The sequence below is a fragment of the Lissotriton vulgaris genome, chromosome 4_1 (assembly GCF_964263255.1).
Source record: "Lissotriton vulgaris chromosome 4_1, aLisVul1.2, whole genome shotgun sequence".
Classification (NCBI taxonomy): Eukaryota; Metazoa; Chordata; class Amphibia; order Caudata; family Salamandridae; genus Lissotriton; species Lissotriton vulgaris.
Window position 1 is genome coordinate 1,323,866,082 of NC_141691.1, and position 26,030 is coordinate 1,323,892,111.

At 46.5% G+C, this 26,030-nt stretch overlaps 1 protein-coding gene across 1 annotated transcript; it reads right to left on the reverse strand.

Annotated features, from left to right (window-relative positions):
• Positions 1–22,067: 22,067 nt before the first annotated feature.
• On the reverse strand, positions 22,068–25,350 carry LOC147723940 (uncharacterized). The gene has a single exon (XM_086966931.1). The coding sequence runs from the start codon at positions 25,008–25,010 to the stop codon at positions 22,395–22,397; it is 2,616 nt and encodes an 871-aa protein (XP_086823057.1). The 5' UTR covers positions 25,011–25,350; the 3' UTR covers positions 22,068–22,394.
• Positions 25,351–26,030: the final 680 nt, after the last annotated feature.

Consider the following 26,030-nt stretch of genomic DNA (forward strand, 5'->3'; position numbering starts at 1 on the left):
AAAAAGTCAAAAAAGACAACACAAATCACCACAATCCAATGCCATCCATCAAGTTTCAGAAGGTTTATGCTGCCTGCTGGTGGTTTTCTGGTGCAGAATTGCACTTTTTGCAATTTCGCGAGTGCGAGATTGTTGCTTCACAACGCGAACGTGGCAAAACACCCGCAAAATCCCCCAAACCACCCCAAAAGTCGGAAAACACACCCAAAAATCACCACAAATAAAATCAACTTATCAACTTACTTGTGAAATCAAATTTCGAATCCAAAAGTAATACAAATGGCCCCCCACCAACATAGCCAGCCCCCAACACCACCCTAAAAGTCGAAAAACACACACAAAAATCACCATAAACAACATCAACTTATCAACTTATTTGTGAAATCAAATTTCGAATCCAAAAGTAATCCAAAAGGCCTCAAATCCAAATATCCAGCAGCATCCACAAAAAGTAATCCTTCCCAGTCAAGATCGAATCCAAAATGGCCAGGAAACAGGAACAGGAAGTTGGAGACTGGGGCACTTCCTTCACCCCACCCCAATGGGAGGAGCTTGCTGGACAGGAACAGGAAGTTGGAGACTGGGCCACTTCCTTCCTTCACCCCTCCCCAATTATAATTTTTGTAATTTCGCGAGTGCGATATTGTTGCTATATTGTTATTCAGAAACACTGGAAAGTCATTGAACAGCTGGGAATAAAAAAAACCCTCTTTGCATTTAAAAAAGGTAAGAACCTTAGACAGAGTCTGGTAAGAGCAAGCAGAAAAGAAAAGTCTAAAACATCCCAGTCCCTTGACTTACGAGGACTACTTAATATACCACCAACGATAGGACACTATAGGTGCCTCAATTGTGTGGCGTGTGATCAAACAGCAGATACAAAATACTTTGATATCAATGGACAGAGACATTATCAAAAGAGCTTTTCGAACTGCAACACAAAGAATACAATATATTGTATTAAATGCCCGTGCAATAGATTTTACATTGGCCAGACAACACAAGCTGTAAAGAAACGTATTCTGCAACATAAATCGAGGGTAAAATGCAGAGTGCATGGAGCGCCATTGGTACAACATTATGAAACACACCAACACACGGAAAATGACATTAATTGGACAGTCTTATGTGTTCTAAGAAAAAGTAAACAGGATGACATAAAAATGAGATTGGACAGACTAGAGGCAAGGTTGATTGAAAAGTACAAGACGGCCAATACTGGGCTAAACGACAGATGAAATCTGGGCATTGATTTGATCTAAGGACGGAGTATAAAACTTGATTACTCACTTGAATATTTGAACTGGATAAATATGACTATCGAAATATCTGAAAGTCATAGGTCTGCACACCAGAGATAGGTTGTATTGTATATAGTAATGAGACAAAAAGATTATGTAATATGTTGTGAAAGTATCTTTAATGTATCTTTAAGGTAATATAAAATTGACACTTCCAGGCCAGACCTTACCCACAAAACTAGTAGGAACTGGAAACGTCTAGACCTTGACAGATTTAACTCTTTTCTGGCCAACTCTATCCCGTCAGGTTCTAATACAACGATCAAAGAGCTACCCACAATTACATCATGGTTAACCACAGCCTTGGATTCCTGCTTACCTACCCAAAAAAATAAAACTCAAATTCACCACCCCCCGGCGCCCTGGTTCAATGACTCTTTACGCCTGGAAAAATCCAATTGCAAGAAACTTGAACGTATTTGGCGTGCAAAGTATAACCCCGAGCACAAAGCTAATTATAGATCCGCTCTTAAATCCTACCATGCGGCATGTGACACTGCTAGAGCTAACTTTGCCAACAACACCATACTCACGGCTCAAAACAGGCCCAAGGCCCTGTTTAAAATTGTTAAAGAGCTCTCTGGTGCTTCCTCAGTTCCGAAAGACCCATGCTTAGACACTGTACAGTGTAATGCTCTAGCTAATTTTTTCCGGGAAAAGATAGACAAAATCTATGCCATTTTTAATTCCACTTCTGCTACCCCTACCCTTGTCGCGCCCCTGGTTACTCCTCCTTGTTCCTTGCCTACCACTCCCCCATTGCTTTCTTGGGATCCTATTTCCCCTGCGCTTTTTAAAAAATACCTTCAGGACATCAAATCGGGTTCTCCCCTTGACCCTCTCCCCCCTCAAGTTCTGGGTTCCCTCGACCCAGTTCCTCTCCACATTATTTTGGATGTCCTCAACGCCTCATTGGTAGAAGCGACTGTTCCGAATGAATGGAAGCATGCAATGGTGGTACCACTATTAAAGAAGGCCAATGCTGATCCGAATAATCCTTCCAACTTTCGCCCTATTTCTTTGCTTCCCTGTTTCTCCAAGATTTTGGAGAAACATGTCAATTCCTTACTTAGTTCTTTTGTTGAATCCTCCAATTTTCTCCATGGATCCCAGTCCGGTTTCAGGGCTGGTTTCTCCACAGAAACTACTCTCCTTGGCGTGTCAGAAACCATCAGGCGCCAAGTGGATAATGGTGAGACGGTGGCACTCATCTTGCTTGATTTGAGTGCCGCTTTTGACACCGTCTCCCATTCCATCTTATTATCCACCTTGGAGGCAGTTGGTGTTGGTGGTACCGCCCTGGCCTGGATTGCTAACTTTTTGTCTGATCGCACGTTTCAGGTTTTTTCTCCTACCTCTGTATCTTCCACCTTTCCTTCTTCTCACGGTGTTCCCCAGGGTTCTATCCTCAGCCCCCTTTTCTTTAACCTGTACGTAAGGCCTCTTGCGTTCTTGGCAGAACAGGCTGGTCTCACAATCTACTCCTACGCTGATGACACGCAGGTCATCTACTCACTTTCCACTAACAAAAACCTCCCTTCATCCTCTCTCCAAATTGGATTAAAGCATATATCGGACTGGATGTTGAAGCACAAACTGAAGCTCAACGGGGACAAAACAGAGCTGCTCCTGTTTGGACCCGACACCTCTCTCTGGGGCCCTCACCATTGGCCTCCGGAGATGGGTCCCTTACCCATTCCATCAGTGTCTGCGCGCAACCTCGGTGTGATCTTCGATAACCAACTCACTTTCAAACATCATGTTGTGAAAGTTGCGGCCACCTGTACTACCATCATCAGGTGGCTGAGAAAGATCACTTGGATGCTGCCTACAGACACTTTGAGGACTGTTGTCCAGGCCCTTGTCATCTCACGCCTGGACTATGGGAACATTCTGCTCTTAGGTGCTGCCAAAGAGGTAACCAGGAAATACCAAGTGGTTCAAAATATGGCAGTTTGTCTGATTTGCCACCTTCCCGCAAGATCATCGGTCACTCATCACAGGCGTAACCTGCATTGGCTGCGCATTGAAAGCAGAGTGCACTTTAAAGCACTCTGCTACATGCATAAAATCATGACTGATAGAGCCCCGCGTTATCTTGCTGCTTTAGTCCAACAATATGTTCCCCCCCCGTACACTCAGGTCCTCGTCACAAAACAAATTTAAAATTCCACGCATCAACAGAGCCAAAATGGGTGGCCGCTCGTTTGCCCTGTTGGCCCCATCCTTATGGAACTCTCTTCCTCAACCCTTGCGCACGGAATCGTGCTTTCTGAAATTCCGTAAAGGAATAAAAACATGGCTTTTTAACAACTAATGTCCCTCCCTCTCTTCACCGTTCAGTTTGCTTTAGCGCCGGGAAACCTCCGGGTAGCTGTGCGCTTAATAAATGTAATAATAAATAAATAAATAAATATATAGGTGATATGTATATATAGTAATATATCTGGAAAGATTGTGCGGAGTGGCAGACTATGGGCGATATCACCTCCACCCTTGAACAGTGGGCTTGACCTAGAACTAAAATTTACGTATTATACCCCACTTTTTGAACTATATTAGTAACCGTAGCTGTTCTGTCCCTCTTGGTTTTAGAATATCGCCATTTTTTCAGTCAGTCATAAGCTTTTATTCGATATGCAAGATATCTTATAAGCACATTTATAATACAATCAATACAATGTACAAAAAAATCATTGCCACAAGAAGTCAGTATAAAATATTAAAAGGGATAAAAGGACATAAAAGACCGTTGATAAATTAACTAAAAAGAGAATTAAACAGCTACTGACAATCTCTTACATCGAATAAGCCAAAACTGCTTTAAAAATTTAGCTGTTCCGCACACAATAGGGGGGGAAGTGTCCGTGCTTAGGATACGCAAGGCTACTAAATGACTGCGTGTGCCCATATTTCGGCAGAGTGGTTTCAGCCAGAAACTCCTAGGCCTTGTGTAATCCGGGCATTCAAATAAGACATGCGCAATGGACTCAACCTTACTCGGGCAACAAGGACAGTTGGGAGAAGTACGGGCCGCTTGTGACCATTTCGATACCAGAGCACCTAGCGGGAGGGAACCAACTCTAAATTTAAAATAAAGAGCTCGGTCAAAGGGGAGAGTGATCAAGTCCAGGTAGGGTTCAAAGGCCACAGTGTCTTTAATTTGTAGAAAGGCGGCAGTGGACCTGCAGTGGTTGGAGTTTGTAATTAGACGCTCCGCAGTCCATTTCCAATAAAGCGCCTTGACAACTTCCTTTGGGGGGGCTGAACGAGATGACCAGCAGTCTCCTAGTCCGATGTTCTCCAAGAGCTTTTTGGTGTCACTTAACCATCTTATCTTAGCCCAACCCCCCTGGCTCATTATATCTCCCAGGGCATCAGCATAGGATTTTAATTCTTCGCTCCTCCAAATCCGTGTCCACAACAGGAGCGGGCGAAGCTGGGCCTGGTCTTTGATGTTTTTACATCCCGTGTCCATCCACACTGGTACTGATGGTGTGCTCAGTGGAACAGAGATGAAAGATTTTAAAAGCTTGCTCTCCGCTGTCACTAGGGCATCCAATCGGCAGTGGCCCCACAGTTCTGCCCCATACAAGGCTGATGTCGCTACTTTGGCCTTGTAGATGTCGAGTACTGGGGTAAGTGATCTCCTAGTTGAGGCCCTGTATTCCCTCATGAGAGCTCCTCCTACTCTCCTATGATTAAGGACCATTTTATCAATATGGTTTGCCCAAGTCATCCTATCCGTAATCCGGATACCAAGGTAGTCGAATTCGGCTACTTTCTCTAGGGGGATAGAATTAAGTGTAGGTGGGCGGCCCAATTTTTTAGGTGGATTTACAACTAAGTATTTCGTTTTGTCCACATTTATTATTAAACCTTTTGCCGCACAGAACTCCTGAAATCGTGTTAATAATTTCTGCAGGCCTTGCGGGGTCTTCGAGATCAGGAGCGTGTCATCCGCAAAAAGCAGGGTTGGGATGCGGACACCTCCAAGACAGGGGGCGTCGGCTGGTTCTTGTTGAAGATGTTTTACCACCCCATTCAGATATAGCGAGAATAGGTTGGGCGCCAAGACGCAGCCCTGTCTTACGTCCCTGGACACTGGAATCTTCTCAGTGAGCTCTCCGTTTTTACCCCAACGGACCTGTGCAAAGGTGTGGGCATGAAGGCTTATGAGAAGGGACAAGATGTAAGGTGGTAATCCCAACTCGTGAAGGACCCTCCAAAGCTCTTCCCGGGGAACTAGGTCAAAGGCAGTCTTCAGGTCTATAAAGGCTAAGTAAAGACTACCCTTGCCTAGTTCCACCACCTTCCACCCCAAAAGGGACAGCCTAAACACCTGCTCTATTGTCCCCATACCAGCCCGGAAACCTGCCTGAAAGTCTGATAGGATTTTACTCTCCTCCACCCAATGGAAAATCCTACCAAGGATAGCTTTACCAGCTATCTTTTGGGTGGAGTCTATCAGACTTATGGGGCGATAGTTGCCCGGGGTTTCCCTACACCCTTTTTTATAAATAGGGACAACCACCGCCCCTTTCCAGGATTCTGGCACTACTCCTCCCCTCATAATATCATTTAGGAGAGCTGCTATGATCCTTCCCCATTCCGCTGGGTAAGCCCTCATGAGATCACCCGGAAGGCCGTCCGGGCCCGGTGCCTTGCGCGGTGCTACCCAGCCTATAACCCCCTCGATCTCTAATGGAGTGAAGAGGTCATAGGCATGAGGTTCAATTGCTAGTGTGAGGTCCCCCTTTTGTAAATCGATTTTGGCCACTATAGGTGTGGCAGGGTATACTCAGACATGAGTCCCTTTCTCACTGCTCCATCAGGATTCAAGCAAGCCGGGCCGAAGAGGCTGAAATGCCAGAAACCGGTCCCCGGTAGCTTGTCTCCTTTCTGGTAAAGAATTGGCTTGGTAGTTTAGTCTGCCCTGTTCCCATGATGCACTGGGCCAGGGACAGACTGATTTGCATATAGCCAGGTTCTGAGCTGGGATGGGGCAGTGAGATAAATAACGGTGATGGATCAAGCCCTGATCTTTGGACTGGGTAAGAGTGGTCTGCTCAATTCAGACACTCTGTTCATCACCACCCCCTTTTGAAAATCGATTTTGGCCACTATAGGTGTGGCAGGGTATACTCAGACATGAGTCCCTTTCTCACTGCTCCATCAGGATTCAAGCAAGCCGGGCCGAAGAGGCTGAAATGCCAGAAACCGGTCCCCGGTAGCTTGTCTCCTTTCTGGTAAAGAATTGGCTTGGTAGTTTAGTCTGCCCTGTTCCCATGATGCACTGGGCCAGGGACAGACTGATTTGCATATAGCCAGGTTCTGAGCTGGGATGGGGCAGTGAGATAAATAACGGTGATGGATCAAGCCCTGATCTTTGGACTGGGTAAGAGTGGTCTGCTCAATTCAGACACTCTGTTCATCACCACCCCCTTTTGTAAATCCTTTCCAGGATTCTGGCACTACTCCTCCCCTCATAATATCATTTAGGAGAGCTGCTATGATCCTTCCCCATTCCGCTGGGTAAGCCCTCATGAGATCACCCGGAAGGCCGTCCGGGCCCGGTGCCTTGCGCGGTGCTACCCAGCCTATAACCCCCTCAATCTCTAATGGAGTGAAGAGGTCATAGGCATGAGGTTCAATTGCTAGTGTGAGGTCACTCCCCACGGACAGTTCCCCATCTGAAGGGAGGAATAGGGACCCAAAGTGTTTTAACCAGCTTTGAGGTGGGATGTTGCAGGGTCTCATGGCTGCGTCGGATTTACTCCGTTTACTTATGAGATTCCAGACTATGGGCGATATCACCTCCACCCTTGAACAGTGGGCTTGACCTAGAACTAAAATTTACGTATTATACCCCACTTTTTGAACTATATTAGTAACCGTAGCTGTTCTGTCCCTCTTGGTTTTAGAATATCGCCATTTTTTCCATTCTGACTAAGACAACTCTAATGATCAGTAAAGTTGGCTGTATATATATATATATTACCTACTGGCGGTCGCCAGTAGGTATATATAGTTAGGATTTTTTCTCTATGGGATTTTTGAAAATTCTATGTCTAATAACTTTGGCGTTTGTGGACGGAATTGGCTGAAATTTTCAGGAAAATGGAACATTTTGTTTCTGAGCAGCCCCTGACAATTTGGGGGGGTTTCATCAAGGGGGGGCCGAGAAAAAAGGGGGGTCCCAAAACGCGTTTTTCCCATGTTAATTTCCATAGGGCGGTTGGCCTCACTTTTAGCTCGAACGGCTGAATGGATTTGCACGAAACTTGGCAAAATTGTAGGGACTGTTAGCCCGATGTGCCTTTGCTAGGTCTCAATATATGTGCTCCAGTGGATTGTGAGTAATTTAGGTTCAAAAAAAGATATATATCTGGGCGGAGCCTAACCACACATCTGATCTGATTGGCTGTCAGCACTTCATCCAAGAAGTGTTGGCAGCCATCTTGGGACCAATATACATGATAGCACCTCATTAAAAAGCATTGTAGTTAATAGAGGGCTTTAGGACTTTAGTTACATTATAAATCATTTGTTGATGGTACCATACTCGTTTTAGGAATTGTGGTGGGTTCTAAGGTGATTTTACCATGTGAAAAAACCTTCTGCTGTGATATCATGAATATTGTTTGAAAGAAAACTAATATCTTATGATTTTCCCACAGTGGTTTGGAAGGGGATCTATAAGCTAAACTGAAAGCATATTTTCTGTAAATTCACATTATCTTTCTCAGTCATGTGAAAATGAAGTCTGACATTCTCAGTAAAACATGTACATCCAACAAGGACAGAGACTGTCAGTTGATTCCTTTGTGTTCTACTGCAGCCTCCTAGCGTGTTCTAAAGAACAACAAGAGCGCTAACAGTCCTACTTATTACAAAGATATGGCACACCTGAAGCCATCTTGATTGGAATAAAGTGGTAACTCTTAAAACATTTAATTTAAAAAGAAACAACATGAGGGGGTATATTTTGCCATAGAAAGTATGATTAGTGCTGCAGAATGAAAAATTAGGGCACATTTTGAGTGACTTCTCAAATTCTTTTCTATTTCATTAAAACATTCTGACATGCAGTCTCCCAAAATGGCCACCAGAGACAAAAGAGCCCAAATGTAGCCCAAATATCACCCAGATGTAGCCCAAGTATAGCCCAATGACAGAATGTCCCAGAGTGTTCTAAAGAACAACTAGAGCGCTAACAGTCCTACTTATTACAAAGGTATGGCACACCTGAAGCCATCTTGATTGGAATAAAGTGGTAACTCTTAAAACATTTAATTTAAAAAGAAACAACATGAGGGGGTATATTTTGCCATAGAAAGTATGATTAGTGCTGCAGAATGAAAAATTAGGGCACATTTTGAGTGACTTCTCAAGTCCTTTTCTATTTCATTAAAACATTCTGACATGCAGTCTCCCAAAATGGCCACCAGAGACAAAAGAGCCCAAATGTAGCCCAAATATCACCCAGATGTAGCCCAAGTATAGCCCAATGACAGAATGTCCCAGAGTGTTCTAAAGAACAACTAGAGCGCTAACAGTCCTACTTATTACAAAGGTATAGCACACCTGGAGCCATCGTGATGGGAATAAAGTGGTAACTCTTAAAACATTTAATTTAAAAAGGAACAAAATGAGGGGGTATATTATGCAATAGAAGGTATTATTAGTGCTGCAGAAAGAAAAATGAGGGCACATTTTGAGTGACTTTTCAAATCCTCTTCTATTTCATTAAAAAATTCTGACATGCAGTCTCCCAAAATGGCCACCAGAGACAAAAAAGCCCAAATGTAGCCCAAATATCACCCAGATGTAGCCCAAGTATAGCCCAATGACAGAATGTCCCAGAGTGTTCTAAAGAACAACTAGAGCGCTAACAGTCCTACTTATTACAAAGATATGGCACACCTGAAGCCATCTTGATTGGAATAAAGTGGTAACTCTTAAAACATTTAATTTAAAAAGGAACAAAATGAGGGGGTATATTTTGCCATATGAATTATGATTAGTGCTGCAGAATGAAAAATTAGGGCACATTTTGAGTGCCTTCTCAAACCCTCTTCAATTTCATTAAAAAATTCTGACATACAGTCTCCCAAGATGGCCACCAGAGACAAAAGAGCCTAAATGTAGCCCAAATATCACCCAGATGTACCCCAAGTATAGCCCAATGACAGAATGTCCCAGAGTGTTCTAAAGAACAACTAGAGCGCTAACAGTCTTACTTATGACAAACGTATGGCACACCAGAAGCCATCTTGATTGGAATGAAGTGGTAAGTCTGAAAACACTCAATTTAAAAAGGAACAACATGAGGGGGTTAATTTTGCCATAGAAAGTATGATTAGTGCTTCAGAAAGAAAAATTAGGGATCATTTTGAGTGACTTCTCAAATCCTCTTCTATTTCATTAAAAAAATTCTGACATGCAGACTGAAACATGCACTTTGAATACCAGCAGCAGACGTCCCTGGTGAGCAGTAGCTTTACTACAGTGATCTAATGTGCAACTAGAGTGCTAACATTCAGAATTTATGGCAAATGTGTGACACATCTGAATGCCTTCTTGATGGAACTAAAGTAAACAAGCATTGAAAATGAAATAGATCTCGCCCTCGTTTAAGTTAAAGCCATTCTGTTTGTAATGAGGTGGCTTTTTAGCTTCGCTTTTATTAGTGTTTTTTCAACTTTCATGTAAATAACATGCATCTGTATGCATATAAGTATATGTATGCATGCATTTATGTTTGTATTTATATAGATATACAGATGATATATGTTTATATATGTATGTATATATATATATATTCACTGAAAAAACCATAGGCTATAGACCATATATAGTTAGGAATTAGCATTTACAAAACCTTGAAAATTCACTGAAAAAACCATAGGTTATGGACCATATATAGTTAGGAATTCGCATTTACAAAACCTTATTTTACTCACACAAAACCATTGAAATTCCATATATAGTTAGTTGCACTAACTATATATCGCGCACCCGCAATCCACTGCTGATGATGTCACATATTACATCATTCATGACATGGTCAGTGACATCACTGATGACATCTCAAATGACATCACTGATGACATCTCAAATGACATCACTGATGACATCACTGATGACATCTCATTTGACATTACTGATCACATCACTGATGATATCATTCATGTGATAATACGATGAACCTCTTCAGACTCTAATATAACCTTAGATACAATCAGTGTAAACAGACACTCACAGACTGTCACTCATCCATGGAGTTACTCACACACCTAGTCAGTCATGCAAAGAATCAATCACACCTCCATTTCCTCAACTATACAGTTATACAAACTTTACTTATTCAAACATATACTAACACATATTTACTCTCTTATACAATCCCTGATACAAGTTCACAATGATCCATACAGCCACTCACACATTCACTGGCTCTTATGCACAGTTATTTATATATGTCAACTCTCACATGTACTGTGTTTTACATATGTACTTACTTTGACATGTAGCACTGAGATATCCATTCACTCACCAATACACTCATGCACACAGTCAACCGCCCATACAGATGTTTCCACATGCACTTTTGAAACCATACATCTAGTGAATCAACTGCTCACACATCTATGCACAGAGTCATACACCTCCCAGCCACCCACACACACACTCAGTCTCCCATACAAATACTTGGGCAACCAATCAATAACCCATATAGTTACTCATATAGCTACTTATCAACACATGCAACAGTTTACAGAACAACAGACATAATGACGCACAAATTAAGACAGTTTAGTCACTCACTCATACAGTCAGTCATGCACCTACTAAATCCTTCATCCAGACACTTATACATCCACTCATTCTTCAATATGTAAGACATATTTTAACTTTACAGAAACATACAGTCACTGGATGTTGTCATCAGTGATGTCATCAGTGATGTCATTTGAGATGTCATCAGTGATGTCATCAGTGATGTCACTGACCATGTCATGAATGATGTAATATGTGACATCATCAGCAGTGGATTGCGGGTGCGCGATATATAGTTAGTGCAACTAACTATATATGGAATTTCAATGGTTTTGTGTGAGTAAAATAAGGTTTTGTAAATGCGAATTCCTAACTATATATGGTCCATAACCTATGGTTTTTTCAGTGAATATATATATGTATATATCTTTTCCCCGTCGACTTCTTTCATCTCTATGATAGAAACGGGTCCACTAGTCCTTTTTTAGTGTTTGGGACTAACGTGGTGGCTGCATCACGTGACCGGCTTTAAATCTAGATCCGGTCTGTCATTACAGCTATGGGAAGGAAAGAGAGGCAGAGAAGGCCGCCCCGTGCTGTGAGAAGAAAGTCAATACAGCAGGAGAGTCACATGAAGTAAGTGTATGGAGACGATAGGATAGACCATTGAATGAGAGCTAGTACGTTAGAGTGTACAGCGTGAATCGATTGGTTTTACACGCTACCTCATTATCCCTGTAGGTTACTTGAGACGTTACGACGCCAGATACGTTTTAAAGGGCTACCACCCACATGACCGGCTTGATATCAGGATCTGGTGTGTCAGAACAGCTACGGGAAGGCAAGAGAAGCAGGGAAAGCCGCCCAGTGCTGTGAGAAGTGTGTCAATACAGCAGGAGAGCCACGGAAAGTAAGTGTTTAGAGGCGATAGAATAGACCACTGAATGAGAGTCAGTACGTTATATTGTACAGCGTGAGTCGATGGGTTTTTCACGCTACCTCATTATCCCTGTAGGACACTTGAGACGTTGAGACGCCGGATACGTTTTAAAGGGCTACCACCCACATGATCATCTGTAGGGAAGCCCTATGGTACCTGTAGAGTGTAAGTACTTTGACTAAGAGATGCACAGGTATAACGCTTTGGGCCTATATAGCTCCATTTGGAATAAGGTGAATTTTATTGGTGTACACCTGGATAACACACAGGGGGTTTTTCAGTACCTAGTGCAGTTAGAGGCTTGTACGAGTGAACTGGACAGATAGGTCTTGCCTCCTGTTTACATAGACACATACAGTTTTTCCAGAGAGTGAAAGAGGGGTGATATACCTTTAGCCTGACCACTCCTAGGCTTTAGAAAATAACTAAAAGATGTATATTGTTGTATATAGTATATATAAAACCCTGACGTAGAATTCCCGTTATAATGAATACATACAGTAATTGGTGATTTTTTTGTATGATTTTGTAGACGGACTATTGCATAAGCCCAAGTCCTGATGAGGCCCTAAGTTAGTGGGCTGAAACGCGTCGACACCTTTGTTTGAGAGAAGACCCCAGCCAAAATATTGAAAACTATAAACAAAACAATTGGTTTCACAAGGAGTAAAAAGGACATTGAACAGATCCAAAAATTAAAAATTATCTGGTACACTCTTTGTAAATAGGACGGGAGGAGCTTACTACCTAAGGAATGCTGAGGCTGTACTATGAGCCAACATCCTGTGTAAAAAATTGGGCTATCAAAATATACCGCAATACCAGTTTATCATTGTTTGTATGTATTGTATATGTGAATATGTAAAAAGTGATGTGTATATATATATATTTGTTTGTCTAAATGTGTCAAAAATAGATTCAAATGAATAAGAAGTCTAATTCAATTAAATTGAAAATCAAACACATAAGAAAAGCATTTTGCTAGTCTCTATATAGGGTTGGGTTACCGGAGAAAATGAAATATAAGAATTCGATTCATCCAAATACAATGTATTGGGTATAGGATGCGTGTGGAGTAAAAGGAGAGCGCGAGTGCACCGGGTTATGTGGGTATATGATGCGACAATTAAGTGGTCCCATTCTGGAAATAACATTATGCTAGTAGAGTCCTAGGCATCATTTTTGCTTTATAATAGTCTTTATTTACCCAGATGCCTTTGGGTTACCGGGTTTCCCCTGTTTTTTGAAGGAGTATGCGGAGTGGCGAGCTCTGTGCGAGATCTGATCCCATTCTTTGTGACTAAGTGTCCTGGCCAGTTCCCGTTCCCAGCGTTCCCTCCCTGGGTTGTAAAAGTGTGAGGATGGAGGTTGCAAAAACTTGTAAAGGTCCGATATTCGTTTCGCATCGGAGGTACGGGATAATAACCACCTTTCGTAAGGTGAGAGTTTCCTGTCCGCAGTTTCCCGCACTTGCAGGTGCAGAGCCCAGTGTCGGACCTGCAGGTAGCGTAGTCTGTCTGTCTCAGGCAGCGAGTACTCCTGCTTGATGAGTGGGAAGGGGACAACGCCTTCAGGTCCATAAATGTGGAACAGAGTCCTGCATCCCGCTATCCGCCAGTGCGTGAAAGCCCCCTTCTCCAGCCCCGGAGTGAAGTCCAGGTTATCGACCAGCGGAGTAAGCGGCGAGGGGAATGTGTTGAGCCCCTGCGCGGTGTTAGTAGCGTCCCAAACTCATAGGGGAACCCTCATGATAAAGGAAGCATACAAGTTAGCAGGACGGTGGGCCTTACGCAGGAAGGGTATTTCCTATAGGGGCCGACCGGCCACAGCCTGGTCCTGAAAGAGCCAGTGCTTGTCCGACTCCCACCTGCTCCACTCCACCAAGTAGCGTAATTGTGCCGCCTGGAAGTACTTGCGCAGATCCGGTATCCCTAGTCCTCCGGCTTCCGGGGCTAGCGTGGATAGTGCTCTCTTCAGTCTGGGCTTCCTACCCTGCCAGATGAAACGCAAGAGATCTGCCTGCGTTTGATGGATCCACCCCACAGGTGGCTGAAGCGGAAGTGCCCTGAATAGGTAAAGAACTTGCGGCAAAACCGTTATTTTGACCGCAGCATTCTGCCCAGCCAGGAGAGTGTGCGACGGTTCCAGCGCCCAAGTTCCTCCCGGATCCTTCCTCCCAGAGCGGCATAGTTGGCCTGCACCATGGCTGGCAGGGTGTTGGCCAGCTGGATTCCCAGATATGGCACCCGGTCTGACGACTAGTGCAGGGGAAAAAGATCTTGCAAGTAGGCTTTAGTGGACGGCTTAAGCGACAGATCCAGAGCCACAGAATCCTGCAATGGCGGCAAAAGTGTCTAATTCCGCAATGCAGGCTGGAAGGACGGTTCATGGGTTGTCTAAGGACAATATTTCATTGTCAGCATTGAGGCTGACGGCGTGATGGAAGCCGCCAAACTTCACCCCCGTCGCCAGGGGATTCTGCCGTATCCGCTGGACAAATGGCTCCATATATAGGGCAAAGAGCAGGGGTGACAACGGGCACCCCTGCCTTGTACCCCTCTCAATGGTGAAGCTCCGTGAGCTATATCCGTTCACCCGCACCACCACCGTAGGGAATTTATAGCAATGAAATACTCGGGAGCAGAACTTTTCACCAATGCCTACTTTCGCTAGGACCTGCTCTAGGTATGGCCAGTGCACTCGGTCAAACACCTTTTCGGCGTCGACCGCTAGCATCATCCTCTCTCCGGGTATTCGGGAGGCTTTTTCAATAAGGTGGACGATCCGTTTGGTATTATCCACCGTCTGCCACCCAGGTACAAACCCCGCTTGGTCCGGTTCCACGAGTCCAGGTAAATGGAGGGCCAATCGGGCTGCCAGTATCCCAGTATAGAGCTTAAGATCTACATTTAAGAGCGATATCGGCCTATAGGAGCCGCACTTGGTCCTGTCCTTCCCTGGCTTGGGAATCACAGTAAGAGATGCTCGCAAGAGATCGGGTGGGATAGCTCCAGGTGTTGAGAATGAGTTAAACAGGCGGGTGAGGATCGGCGCTAGCGTCGTGCAAACTGTTTTGTAGAAAAGGGACGTGTAGCCGTCTGGCCCAGGGGCTTTGCCATGCTGAAGTTTAGCAAAGGCCGAGATCACTTCCTCAATGCGGATGCCCCTTCCCAGGTACTCCGCTTGTGAGGGCGCCAGCGAGGGAAGTGTGACCGAGTCTAAATAATCTGCCGTCGCGGTATCGTCCAGAGGATTCCCAGTGTAAAGATCCGCACAAAACCTGCGGACGGTATCTGCAATATGGGCATCTTCCGTGACTAACGTCCCGTCTGAGTCAGAAATCTCTTTCACCAGCTGCGGCTGGCGCGCTACTCGGAGTATATGGGCCAGAAGTCGGCCGCACCTGTCTCCTCCTTTATAGTAAGTGTGTCTCAGACGCAGTGCCGCGTACTCCGCACGGTCCATATCCAAGGCCGCGAGAAGTTTCCTCGCTACCTTAAGTTGCTTCCAGATCCTGGAGCCCCTGTACGCTAGTGCATTTGTTCAAGTTCATGTACCCGCTGGGTGAGCTCGTCCCTTTTGTTTTGCAGATTTTTGTTTTCTGCCGAGGAAAGGGCCAAAAACTCCCCTCTAATTACAGCCTTCATGGCCGCCCATTGTGTCGCCAAGGATGTGTCGGTGTTGGCATTGTGTGATATATATTCGTGGATAGCGTCTGTAATGTGCTTCACTACCGTCTTCCGGTGTAGAAGGTGTCTCTGAGGCGCCAAACCCTAGGTGGACAAGATGTCGGCGGTAGACTGAGTGTGGCGGAGACCAGTGCATGGTCCGACAAGGAGATTACTCCCATCTCCGTTGCCGTAGCGAAGGAGCACACCGGCTCTGTGACCAGGAGATGGTCTAGTCGCGCGTATGTTTTATGTGCATAGGAATAGTAAGAATATTCCCTGTCCGTGGGGTGCGCGTGGCGCCAGAGGTCGTGAAGACCCAATTCCGCCATCTGTTCCTTACACCCAGTGGAGAATGCCCCTGCTTGTGGAGTACGTTGTGCGGACCTGTCCAGGAGTGTGTCAAAGACCATTTTGAAATCCCCTCCCAGGTTGATGTGTCTATCTGTTGTGGCTGTAATGTCCATCAAGGCTGATCTTAGGAAGCGTTCCTGCTGCACATTAGGGCTATATAAGGATCCAATCATAAATGCTAGCCCCCCTATCCTGAATCTGTATGCCAACAACCTCCCCTTCTGTTCCGCACACTTGTATAATATCTCTCCTCTAAAATGCCTCGCCACTAGAATCGCTACCCCTGCTGTCTTGGTGGTGCTAGATGAGAAAAATTGCGTTGGGAATTTGTGAGAGCGCAGCCGATGGCAGTCGCGAGATAGCAGGTGAGTTTCTTGTAGCAGGCAGATGTCTGCGTGAGTGCTTTTCAAGTAGGATAATACTGCACGCCGCTTAACCGGGTTATTTAGGCCCCGCACATTCAGGGTCAAAACCTTAATGGTCATGGCTGGCATTTAAACTGATGTAACCCATAGCGCTGAACCTCTGTCTGACCGAAGTAGTGTGTGTGATTGCTTCGAGGGTAGCTAAAACTTGAGCACTGCACTGGAGGGCCCCACTTCCCCACCCGGTTCCCTCTCTAATCCCAACTACTGTGTCCACAACCTTCCCCCCCATCCCCGCCCCCCCCTCCCTTGTCCTCCTCCCCCCTCCCTTCCCCCAATTCGAAACCCCCAATTGCATACCATAGTCTCGTGCCTGTCAACAACCAGTGCAGGTCCGTAGAAAGTCATCATAGTGGGAAATGTGGCAGTGGAAACCCTTCTGGCTCCCCGCCCCTCCCCCCTCAATTAAGTAGTAGAAAGAAGGACTTCACAGCCCATCAATGCTGCTTAGGAAGGCTCAGAGGTGTCTCTAACCACCTCTTGGACGGCCGCTGCCCGTTCCTGTGCAATTGTCTCCGGGTCGGGCCTGTGGCGCGCCCTTGAGCGTCGTCTTCTTCGGACCCAATGCCATCCATCGCGAGAGTGCTGGTTGGGGTCATCCTGAGATCCATGTGGTGAAGCTTCTCTGGATTCTGCTTCTTCCGGGAGCTCGAGCTGCAGCAGGGAACAGGTGTCACTGAGAGAGCGGAGCTGATGCAGTTTCCCCTGCCATTGAAATATAATGCGGAACGAGTGGCCCCATGAATATGGCACCTCTTTGTCCTGTAGAAACTTCGTGACCACTTTGAATGTTCGCCGCTTCTTCAGCGTGATTGCTGATAAGTCTTGAAATAGGGTGATGGAGTCACCTCGAAACTGCAGCGGTTGTTTCTGCCGGGCCATCTGTAGAATGCGTTCCTTCAGAGGGAAGTCCAGAAGGTATGCTAAGATATCTGGTGGTGGGGCTGGTGTGCGTCTCGCCAAGCCCACTCTGTGCGCTCGATCAATACGGATTGCAAAGTCCGAGGGCTCCCCTAAAACTTTTCTAAACAGGTCCTGCAGGTAGCAGGTCATGCTGTTCCCCTCTGCTTTCACTGGCACATTTCGGACGCGAATGTTGTTCCTGCGGGAACGGTTCTCCAGGTCTTCCGCGTGGGCCTGCAGGTCCACCTGTTGCTCCTGTAGGCAAAGTACCTCCTGTTGTAGGTGAACCAGCTCCTCATCGCGGGTATGGCCAGAGTGTTCTATAGCAGCCACTCTCTCACCCAGGCCGTCAATATCTCGGCGGAGCTCCCTCTGTTCCCCAGCGAGATCTTGCTTCAACGTCTGGAAGTCATCCCAGAGAGTGTTAAAGAGGGATTCTAGGAACGACCTTGTGATGGGCGCTTCCCCTTCTTCTTGCTGTTGGGCAGTGGAGTGTACCGTGGGAGATGTAGCTGTCGGGGCTTTCCCCCCCTTTGGAGTGTTTTTGCTGAGCATATCCGTGATGGTGCGGTTGCCTCTTCAGCTTGCGTTGGCCGTGTTGTCACCAAGTCTTAAGCCCTCGCCTGTTGCAGAGGGTCGGGTCAGGGGTATACCTCTGCGGTTCTTTCTAGATTTAATCGCTCCTCGGTCGTATCAAAGAGGGGCGGCCTCTACCATGAAGAATCGACGGATGAATCTCCTGCATTCGTGTTCCTTGGTCTCCGGCCCCTGAGCCGCACCACCTCAGCTCAGCCGTAGCTGGGCCGTGGGTGTGCCCCGTTCTCTTGTGCAGATGGCGCGGCACTCCGGGTCTCCCCAAGGTGCCCACAAATGAGTCCTGGCCCGTACAGCTAGCAAACGACAACCAACCCTTCTACTAGTACCGGCGCATAGCCCCTCAGTCCAACACCGCCGAGTCCTGGATCACGACTTGTCGTGTTGAAGACAGAGCTGGGGTAGATCTTGCTTAGGCACAAAGGGATGTATAGATGCAACCTAAGTCCGTTTTGTGTCGCACAGCCGGGAATGCCTGGAGCACCTGCTTGGTCTTTTGCCTTCTCCCGTGCTATTCAGTGTAGTGCTCGTCTGATCCTGAGGTGCCCCTAGCCAGTGCGTCTAAGTGAACCTCCCTGGCAGCGACAGTCCTTCCAGAGCTTGTGAAATACCCGGGTGAGAGCAGCGTAGGAGATCTCTCAATCCGCTGATAGGGTAGCCAAATTAGTCTAGGTACTAGGCCGGCCTCTCCAGATCATCACTTTACCCAGGCCTATGGCGGCACTCCGCTAAGTAGGTGTGTAAGGTGCCCCCGCTCCCTGCACAATCGATCTTCCCTGTCTCAGTGGCCAACCAGGCCCCCCGTCGGGAGCTCGATTACGCTCCCTGAGTGTCTGCCGCAGCCACCCTCGGCATCTCTCCTCACCTCAGTCTGTTGGTGTGGTGCACCTCTCCACCTCGGGACCCTTGGGCTCAACGCTGGACCGGGCGGTCCGCCTTACTGCTGCCTCCAAGGCCTTCCTCCTGTGTCCAGAGGGGAGTGTGGCACAGCGCTGAGCTGCCAACTTTACTGCCCCCACTGCATGCCTCTTCCCGCCAGTGGTCTGGGAGCCGCAATTTGCCTGCCGGCCTTATCCCCTCTTGTCCGCTGTGGCCCGAGCCGGGCCCGACCCTCCTGGCCTCGCCTCTTGTCCCTCTGGTGCCAATCCGATACCGGGTTGTCCACGCCCAGACTCGCGGTTTGGGGCTGAGTCCCCAATCAACCAGGGAGCTGGGCCCGGTGCAGCAGGCCTCCGCTGGGGCCCTCTATAACGGGCAGTCCGCCCATTCCAGGCCCGACCTCGACCCTGGGTCGGGCACACACTTCGGGTAGGCCCAAGACCGGGCCCCGTTCTTTATTTTGCCGCTACCGGGAGTGTCCCGTGCCTCACCGCTCTACTATGGTCTCTCTGGTGGCAATCTGTCCCGGGGCCGGTCCGCTTCCTCCCGCTAAGCTCCCTGTGTCTTCAGACTTTCACTGGGCTGCGCCTCTCACAGCTTTAGCGCAGCCCAGGCAAGATACGGCCGGGGCGCTGGCTTTCTCTCACCACCATGCCCGCCACCTTGCCCTCTAGTTTAACGCATCTGGGGCCTCCGCTCTCCGCTCCCCGGGCAGGCCGCGATGGTGGCCGCCGGTCTTTCAGCCCGGTAGTGGACCCGTGCTCCAAACAGCTGAGCTCCGATCCAGGCCACTCTGGGAGCCGATCCGCCTCCACAGCTGGGCTCGTCTGCGGCGCCGGCACTGGCTCCTCACTCCGCGAAGGCCCGAAGCCGGGGCCTCAATTTTTGCGACCCCTTGATGGCCCTCCGTCTCTCCGCCGGCTTGGTGTCAGCGGCCGCCGACCGTATCCTCCAGCTGCTCCTCTCCCAGTTTACAGGCGACCAGCCCCTCGCAGGGCTGCTGATAGGGGCGACTCGGCTGTGTCCCTCACCAGGACCTGCCCGATGCCGTCACAGAGCCCCTCACTGCTCCGTCATGGCCGCCATTTCTGGCGATGCGGCCAGACACAGCTGACTTCAAAAAGTCGCTCCGGGCGTTGCCTCCTCTACGGAACGTCTTTGTGGGGTCGTACACATTCTCTGTAACTTCACCGGTTGAAGGTGTGACTTTTGGGGGGTGAAGTGTGCTATTAAGGGGCTTTAGAGGAGATCGGGGCAGGGAGCCATTAAGACCTGCGTATGATCAGGTCTCCATCTTGGCCACGCCCCCCCCCCCTGGTTGAGGGTTTAGAGTGTTAGTTTCCTTCACCTCTGCAATGCACAGATAGCTCACACAAGAATTGTGAATACTGAGGAGGCGCCAGTTCCACAAGAGGAAAACACCCCATAGGTTTGTCTCTGCGTTCTCAATCGGCTAGTGTGAAATTATTTGTGTGTGAGCTGAGGCAATTTCTTTTAAGTGTAACACATGACAGTGCCATCTTTCCCATCAAATCAGGATTGCTCATCCTGCAGACTACCAGGTCCTCCAGTGTTATACTGTCTGGGAGGAAGACACAAAGGCTACCTGCCAACCACAGCTAGTTATGTGACTCAGGATACAGGCTACAGGCACAAAATGTTTGGCACAAGAAAATGCAGAGTACGAAGTAAACTAGGACAATAAAATAAGATACAATAAGTATACAATAGTATAATTAAGAAATTTCTCTGTAGAAACTGCAATCGTAAATCACAAAGAGTCTTTAATTGAAAAACAAGTAGTTGAAGTTCCCGAAGGAGTGTTTCTTTCAAATTTGTTAAACAGCACACAAGTAGATCCCACAGGAAGTGTATAAAACCCAATGCAGTTCAGGCAGTAAATGCTGCCCTTCCTTAGGGGTATTGATACTCAGGATACTTATAGTATCGATGAGTTTAATTTGTGTATTTCTTTGACGGCAACATGATTATCATTATGTTATATTGTTAAACACTCCTTTGAGTGCCCTTAGGTAGTGCATGCAGAGCTCTAAGACATGCGTCCTCGTTTACTGCATACTTTTGTTGGAGTGGATGATTTATTAGGGACAGGAGGGGCCAGGGGGACTCAGTGCACAGCTTTCAGAAGCCGCGCTGACGAGACCGTGAGTGAAAACTAAGGGGAATAGGGTGGCTTAAAGTGCACCGGGGCTGTCCTGGACCTCTTGCTCTAAAACAGGAAAAAACATACATATGAGCGTTTGGAGACTGAAGCTTGGAGTTGTACAATTTATTTGAAGACACAGCTTCTAGAAATAATCAGTGATAACATAAAAATCATATAGTACTTGGTCCTGTACCCAGCATTCTCTTGAAAGTCACATGGACCAGATAAATTTTACAACGTACAGTTCAACATTTGCTATGGCTAAGAGAGAGAGAGAGATTTTGCTTGGAGTGCACCTATGAGTACTGAGGCAGATTAAAAACGGTTGTGCTTGTTCACATAGATGAATACTCACATTTGCTCATAAGTGTAATCCTGCAAGATACATTAGAATGCAGAGTACATGTTATTTATCATTAGGTACACTCAAAATGCTATATCAGTGAGTTGTCCTAAGACCACAGTATAAATGCTTAAATGTAGAGAACAAGTTAAAAAGTACATATGCAGATATAAAATGTCTTTATCTAAAAAGCAGTTTAAAACATAACATAAGTAAAATATTTACATGCACAAAAGTATGAACATTTGATCAAGGGCCCTTGGAGACAACTCTCGGTCTGAATACCTACAAACAGACGAGGAGTTGCCCGCTGATGTTCTTGCGGGGCTCCTTCTTATACTGTCTAAAACCCCGTGAGACGATAATTACGTCATCCCACGCCACCACGTATCACATACCCGTCCATTGTCCATTGTCATTTACTGGACTGCTCTCTACCTTTCCCACCCATAGGGTTAGGTATGGCCTTTTTCCTGTAATTGTGGTACATACTTCAGTCTAGACTGAGACCTGCCACTTGACTGGAAGTTTAAGAATAAACTATCAATAGACGACAGAAATGTGTTAGTACTGCTTCGAGGGGTCCTATTCATGTGTCAATCAGGCAATCTGCGATATTATTTCGCCACCCTTAGCCTCAGTTTATCGGATATCCGGCTTGACGTAGCTGTGGTGGGAACTTCCCTTATTCTATTCATGCCTTAGGTGGGGGACGTGGGGTATGTTGCAAGATTTATAGAGGAACTTGACTTCTGCTGTTTGTGAGAAATATACAATGAGGTGGGGCCTGGTAGGGGTGCGGGTCCTTGCAGGCAAGAGCAGCTGGGTGAATCTTGGGTCAGACTTGCTTTCTGCTTCTGTTTAAGCTAAGAGAAAATGGCAGTGCCCAGGGCAATGTAACTGAGGCCTGTAACCTCTAAACAGCAGGGCCTACACAGGGGTTATGTTGTGCAGGTGACAGGTGTGTCCCTGGATAGCTGTGCAGGTAAAAATTCTTACTCCAACATTCCCCCCTTAAGTTCGAAATTCGAACTCTATCAAACATCTTTAAACACCATTCGAACTGCATATTTAGCTGGAGATGGGGGAAGAGGCCAGGGCGAGTCGCAAAGAGGCTGTTCCTCTGAATCTTTGTCCTGCACTTTTCCTGAATCTGCATCTGTCTTCCCTAAGTTATCACACATTGTCTCATAGGGACGCGTCAAGTCCCCCTGTGATGAACGTGGTGGGACTCTATGCACCTGGGCCTGATATTGACTAATTACAGGAATGTCTGGCAATGGGCGGGAGTCAGGAATGGTCAACTCCACTATGCTCATCATTGTCGTCTCTCCATCATCTCCCTTAGTCCTACGAATTCCAGTATATGAACCTGAGCCTGCATAATTCATCCCTATCATTTTAGAACTAAATTTCTTTACACAGTATATCAGTACCTGTGATCCAAAACACAATAATAACAGTACACAGAAAATTGGCATTAATAATTTAAGCACTGCAGACAGCCATGAAGGCATCCAGTTCAAATTGAACCAGCCATTTAAGAGATCTGCTTCAGCACCTCCTTCCTCATGCATCTCTTTCCCCAAGTTGTCCAAATCCTCGATGGCCTTCGTGAGTGTTCCGTTGTCAGCGTCGTTCGCTAAAATGAACGTGCAGCAGGATTTTCCCACCTTGGCGCACACACCACCATTCATTGCTGTTAGCTGGTCTAGAACATATCTGTGCTCTAGAACCATAAGTCGTAGAGGTCGAAGTTCTTCTTTCACGGCGTTGAACCCATCCCGGGTGTTGTTGATAAGCTGCATTAGTTCATATCTGGTCACTTGCAGCCAGCGAGCATTTGCTTTAGTCTGGAACATGGGGATAACTCCCCCAAAGAAAAGTTCGGCATCATTGAAGAGTCTGTAATCCTGAGGTATTTTCTGAAAAGGGCCATCTGAGAAGTATTTCATTATTTCTCTCTTCCCATGATGAAGCAGGGTAACGTCATCTGCCATTGGGTGTGTGTGGATGTGGGAAATGTTCGCTGCAGGGACAACAAGATGTAGTTCATGCATTGTCACAATGGAACATAGTCCTTGCCAGTGGGGGGGCAGCTGCAGGTAGATGTGCTCACCGCATGCCCAGTAGATGTCCATGAGACTAGAGGTACCGTGCTGGAGGTCAAAATTAAACACTGTGTGACTGCAATTTGTGTTTCGGCCCACAGGCACTGTTCCGGTACCTAGGAAGCAAAGGAGAGGAGACTTAAGTTTGTATGCTCTTTTAGGTTTGTACTTTGTACCCTCATTGAGGGTATATCTTCTAGTTTCTTGTGCCCATATCTCAGCACATTCCCTCCCAATAGTTTCATTTGTATAATGCTTATGCTCCTGACCTTCAACCGGGCTACCTAAGGATGCTGCCTTGCATATTAAATCATGTGGCCCATTCCATCTGTTATTAAAATATATATTGGCCCTCAGGCGCAGAATGGGTCTCCACTGACAAGGGCATGCGTTATGGGTATGGTTAGTCTGTTGGGATTCGGGTGAGTGGCATTTTGATGGGGGTGTTGGGAAGGTGAAGTATCCTAATTTTCTAAACTGATATTCCCAGACCTGTATCATATTGGCAGGTACTCCCATCTCATGGTAAACTTCCATTCTTCTCTCAAATTCTACTGGGTCAGAAACAACAGTGAACGTAACATACTTGTTGTCCCAGTCTGAGACGTTCACAAATGCTGTATTAATTTTTGCTGACTGGAGCTGTATCTGACCATGTATGCGGCAAAGGAACAGGTGTAGGAGACATTTGGCAGTGGCCGGTGGAATCTCTTTGGGAATGAGCAATTTGTCTGCACCTACAGCATGTGGAATGTATGAGCACACAAAGCAGGAATCATTCGTGGCTTTCCTCCCCACCTCCCTCATGTCTCTGTACCACATATTATCTAACAATGCATTATGGGTACCATCATTCTGTACTGACATACCAGGGCGCTGGGAGAAAAAATGAGGCATAGAGTGTTGTTCGAATGTGTACACAACTGTGTCCTGGAGATCACTAACCCAGTTTGATATTTGTTCTGTGTCTTTCTCCTTACGTTGTGTGCGAGGGGTATATCTCCTTGGTGTTTTATTGCGACCCATTTTATACCTGACACTCCTTTTATGCTGACGGAAACGTTTAGGGACACCTTTCCCAGGGGCATTCACAGTGATATCAAGTACCCTGTCCCACTCGGTGTGGTCTACAGAGGGTGTGGAAGGTGTCGTGGGTACAGGGGTGGTGCAGCCATTGCTGGTGTATTCCTCATCTAGTATGTTACCAGGACTTGTTTTAGGCATGTGATATCCTACTGAGATGGTAGGCCTAACTTGGCTTGATATAGCCTTCTCTCTCTCTGCTTGTAATGCAAGCCAATGTAATATAGCCATTGAAGCAACGAACATAACAAATAATATAAGAGTGATTGTACATATCTTTTTAACTGAAATCTTGGTAAGAGGCGTTGGTCTGTTACTGTCTCTTATTCCATAGACCCTCATTCGATCTCCATATTCACGGTCTTGGATAGTCATAGGAAATAAGATGCCCTCCTTCCTGTTGAAGTTCAAGTCTCTGTTGGTGCCGGGTGGATCCTCACGTGGTTCAGATGAACCCATGCTTTGCGTTCGGCAATTCGGACCGCAGTGGGTGAAGAGTCAATGACCAGGTATGGTCCCTCGTACTTAGGGTCTCTCCACTTCCGTACTTGCTTCTTTATGAAGATCTGTGTTCCAGGGCGGATAGGCAAAAGTTCATCGGAAATTGTGCCGTCCTTTTTCTTTGTCTTGGATGTCTGAATGGAAAGAAACCTAGCAGCACGGGTTAGGGCACACAAATAATCAAATAATTCAGCTTTCACAATCTCAGAAGACGTTTCATTGTCTACTTTAGGTCTGGTGGAAGGAACAACCATATTCATTGATCTGCCAGTGACAAGCTGGTGAGGTGTGAGGTGATGATCAGAGCTAGGGCTGTTCCTGAGTGCAAACAAAGCAATTGGGAGGCAATATAGCCATTTCTTTCCAATAGTGGCACTTATCTTGCTGATCTTGGCTTTGAGCAATCCGTTGAGGCGCTCACAAATACCATTGCTCTGTGGGTGATAGGCTGAAGTAAGTTTATGTTTTAGTCCTAACATGGTGGCTATTATCTCAAAGATGGAGTTTGAAAAATGCCCGCCATTGTCACTGCGGATAGATTCTGGTAATCCCCAGCGACATATGACCTCACGAAGTAGGAAGGTAGCTGCGGCCTTAGCGTCACAATGGACACATGGTCCAGCCTCAATCCATCGTGAGAAGGGACATACTACCACGATGAGGTATCGGTAGTTGTTACATCTGTCAAGCATGTCCACATAGTCAATGTGGAGTTCCCTGAAGGGACCCTTAGGCCTTGGTATTGTTGAAGCAACTGTTTTCATAGCTGGGTTGGGTGAATACTGCTGACAGATAAGGCACTGATGGACAAAGAATTGTATCTGCTCATGTGCATTGGGGATGAACCATTCTGCCTGCAAGTTAGAGGACATGATATCACGAGGGACATGTGTAGGAAGGTGCAGCTGGGTTAGTGCTATTTGCAAAAGAGCCTGTGGCATGACAGGCTTCCCTGTCATTGTCTGTCTGTAAATAAAA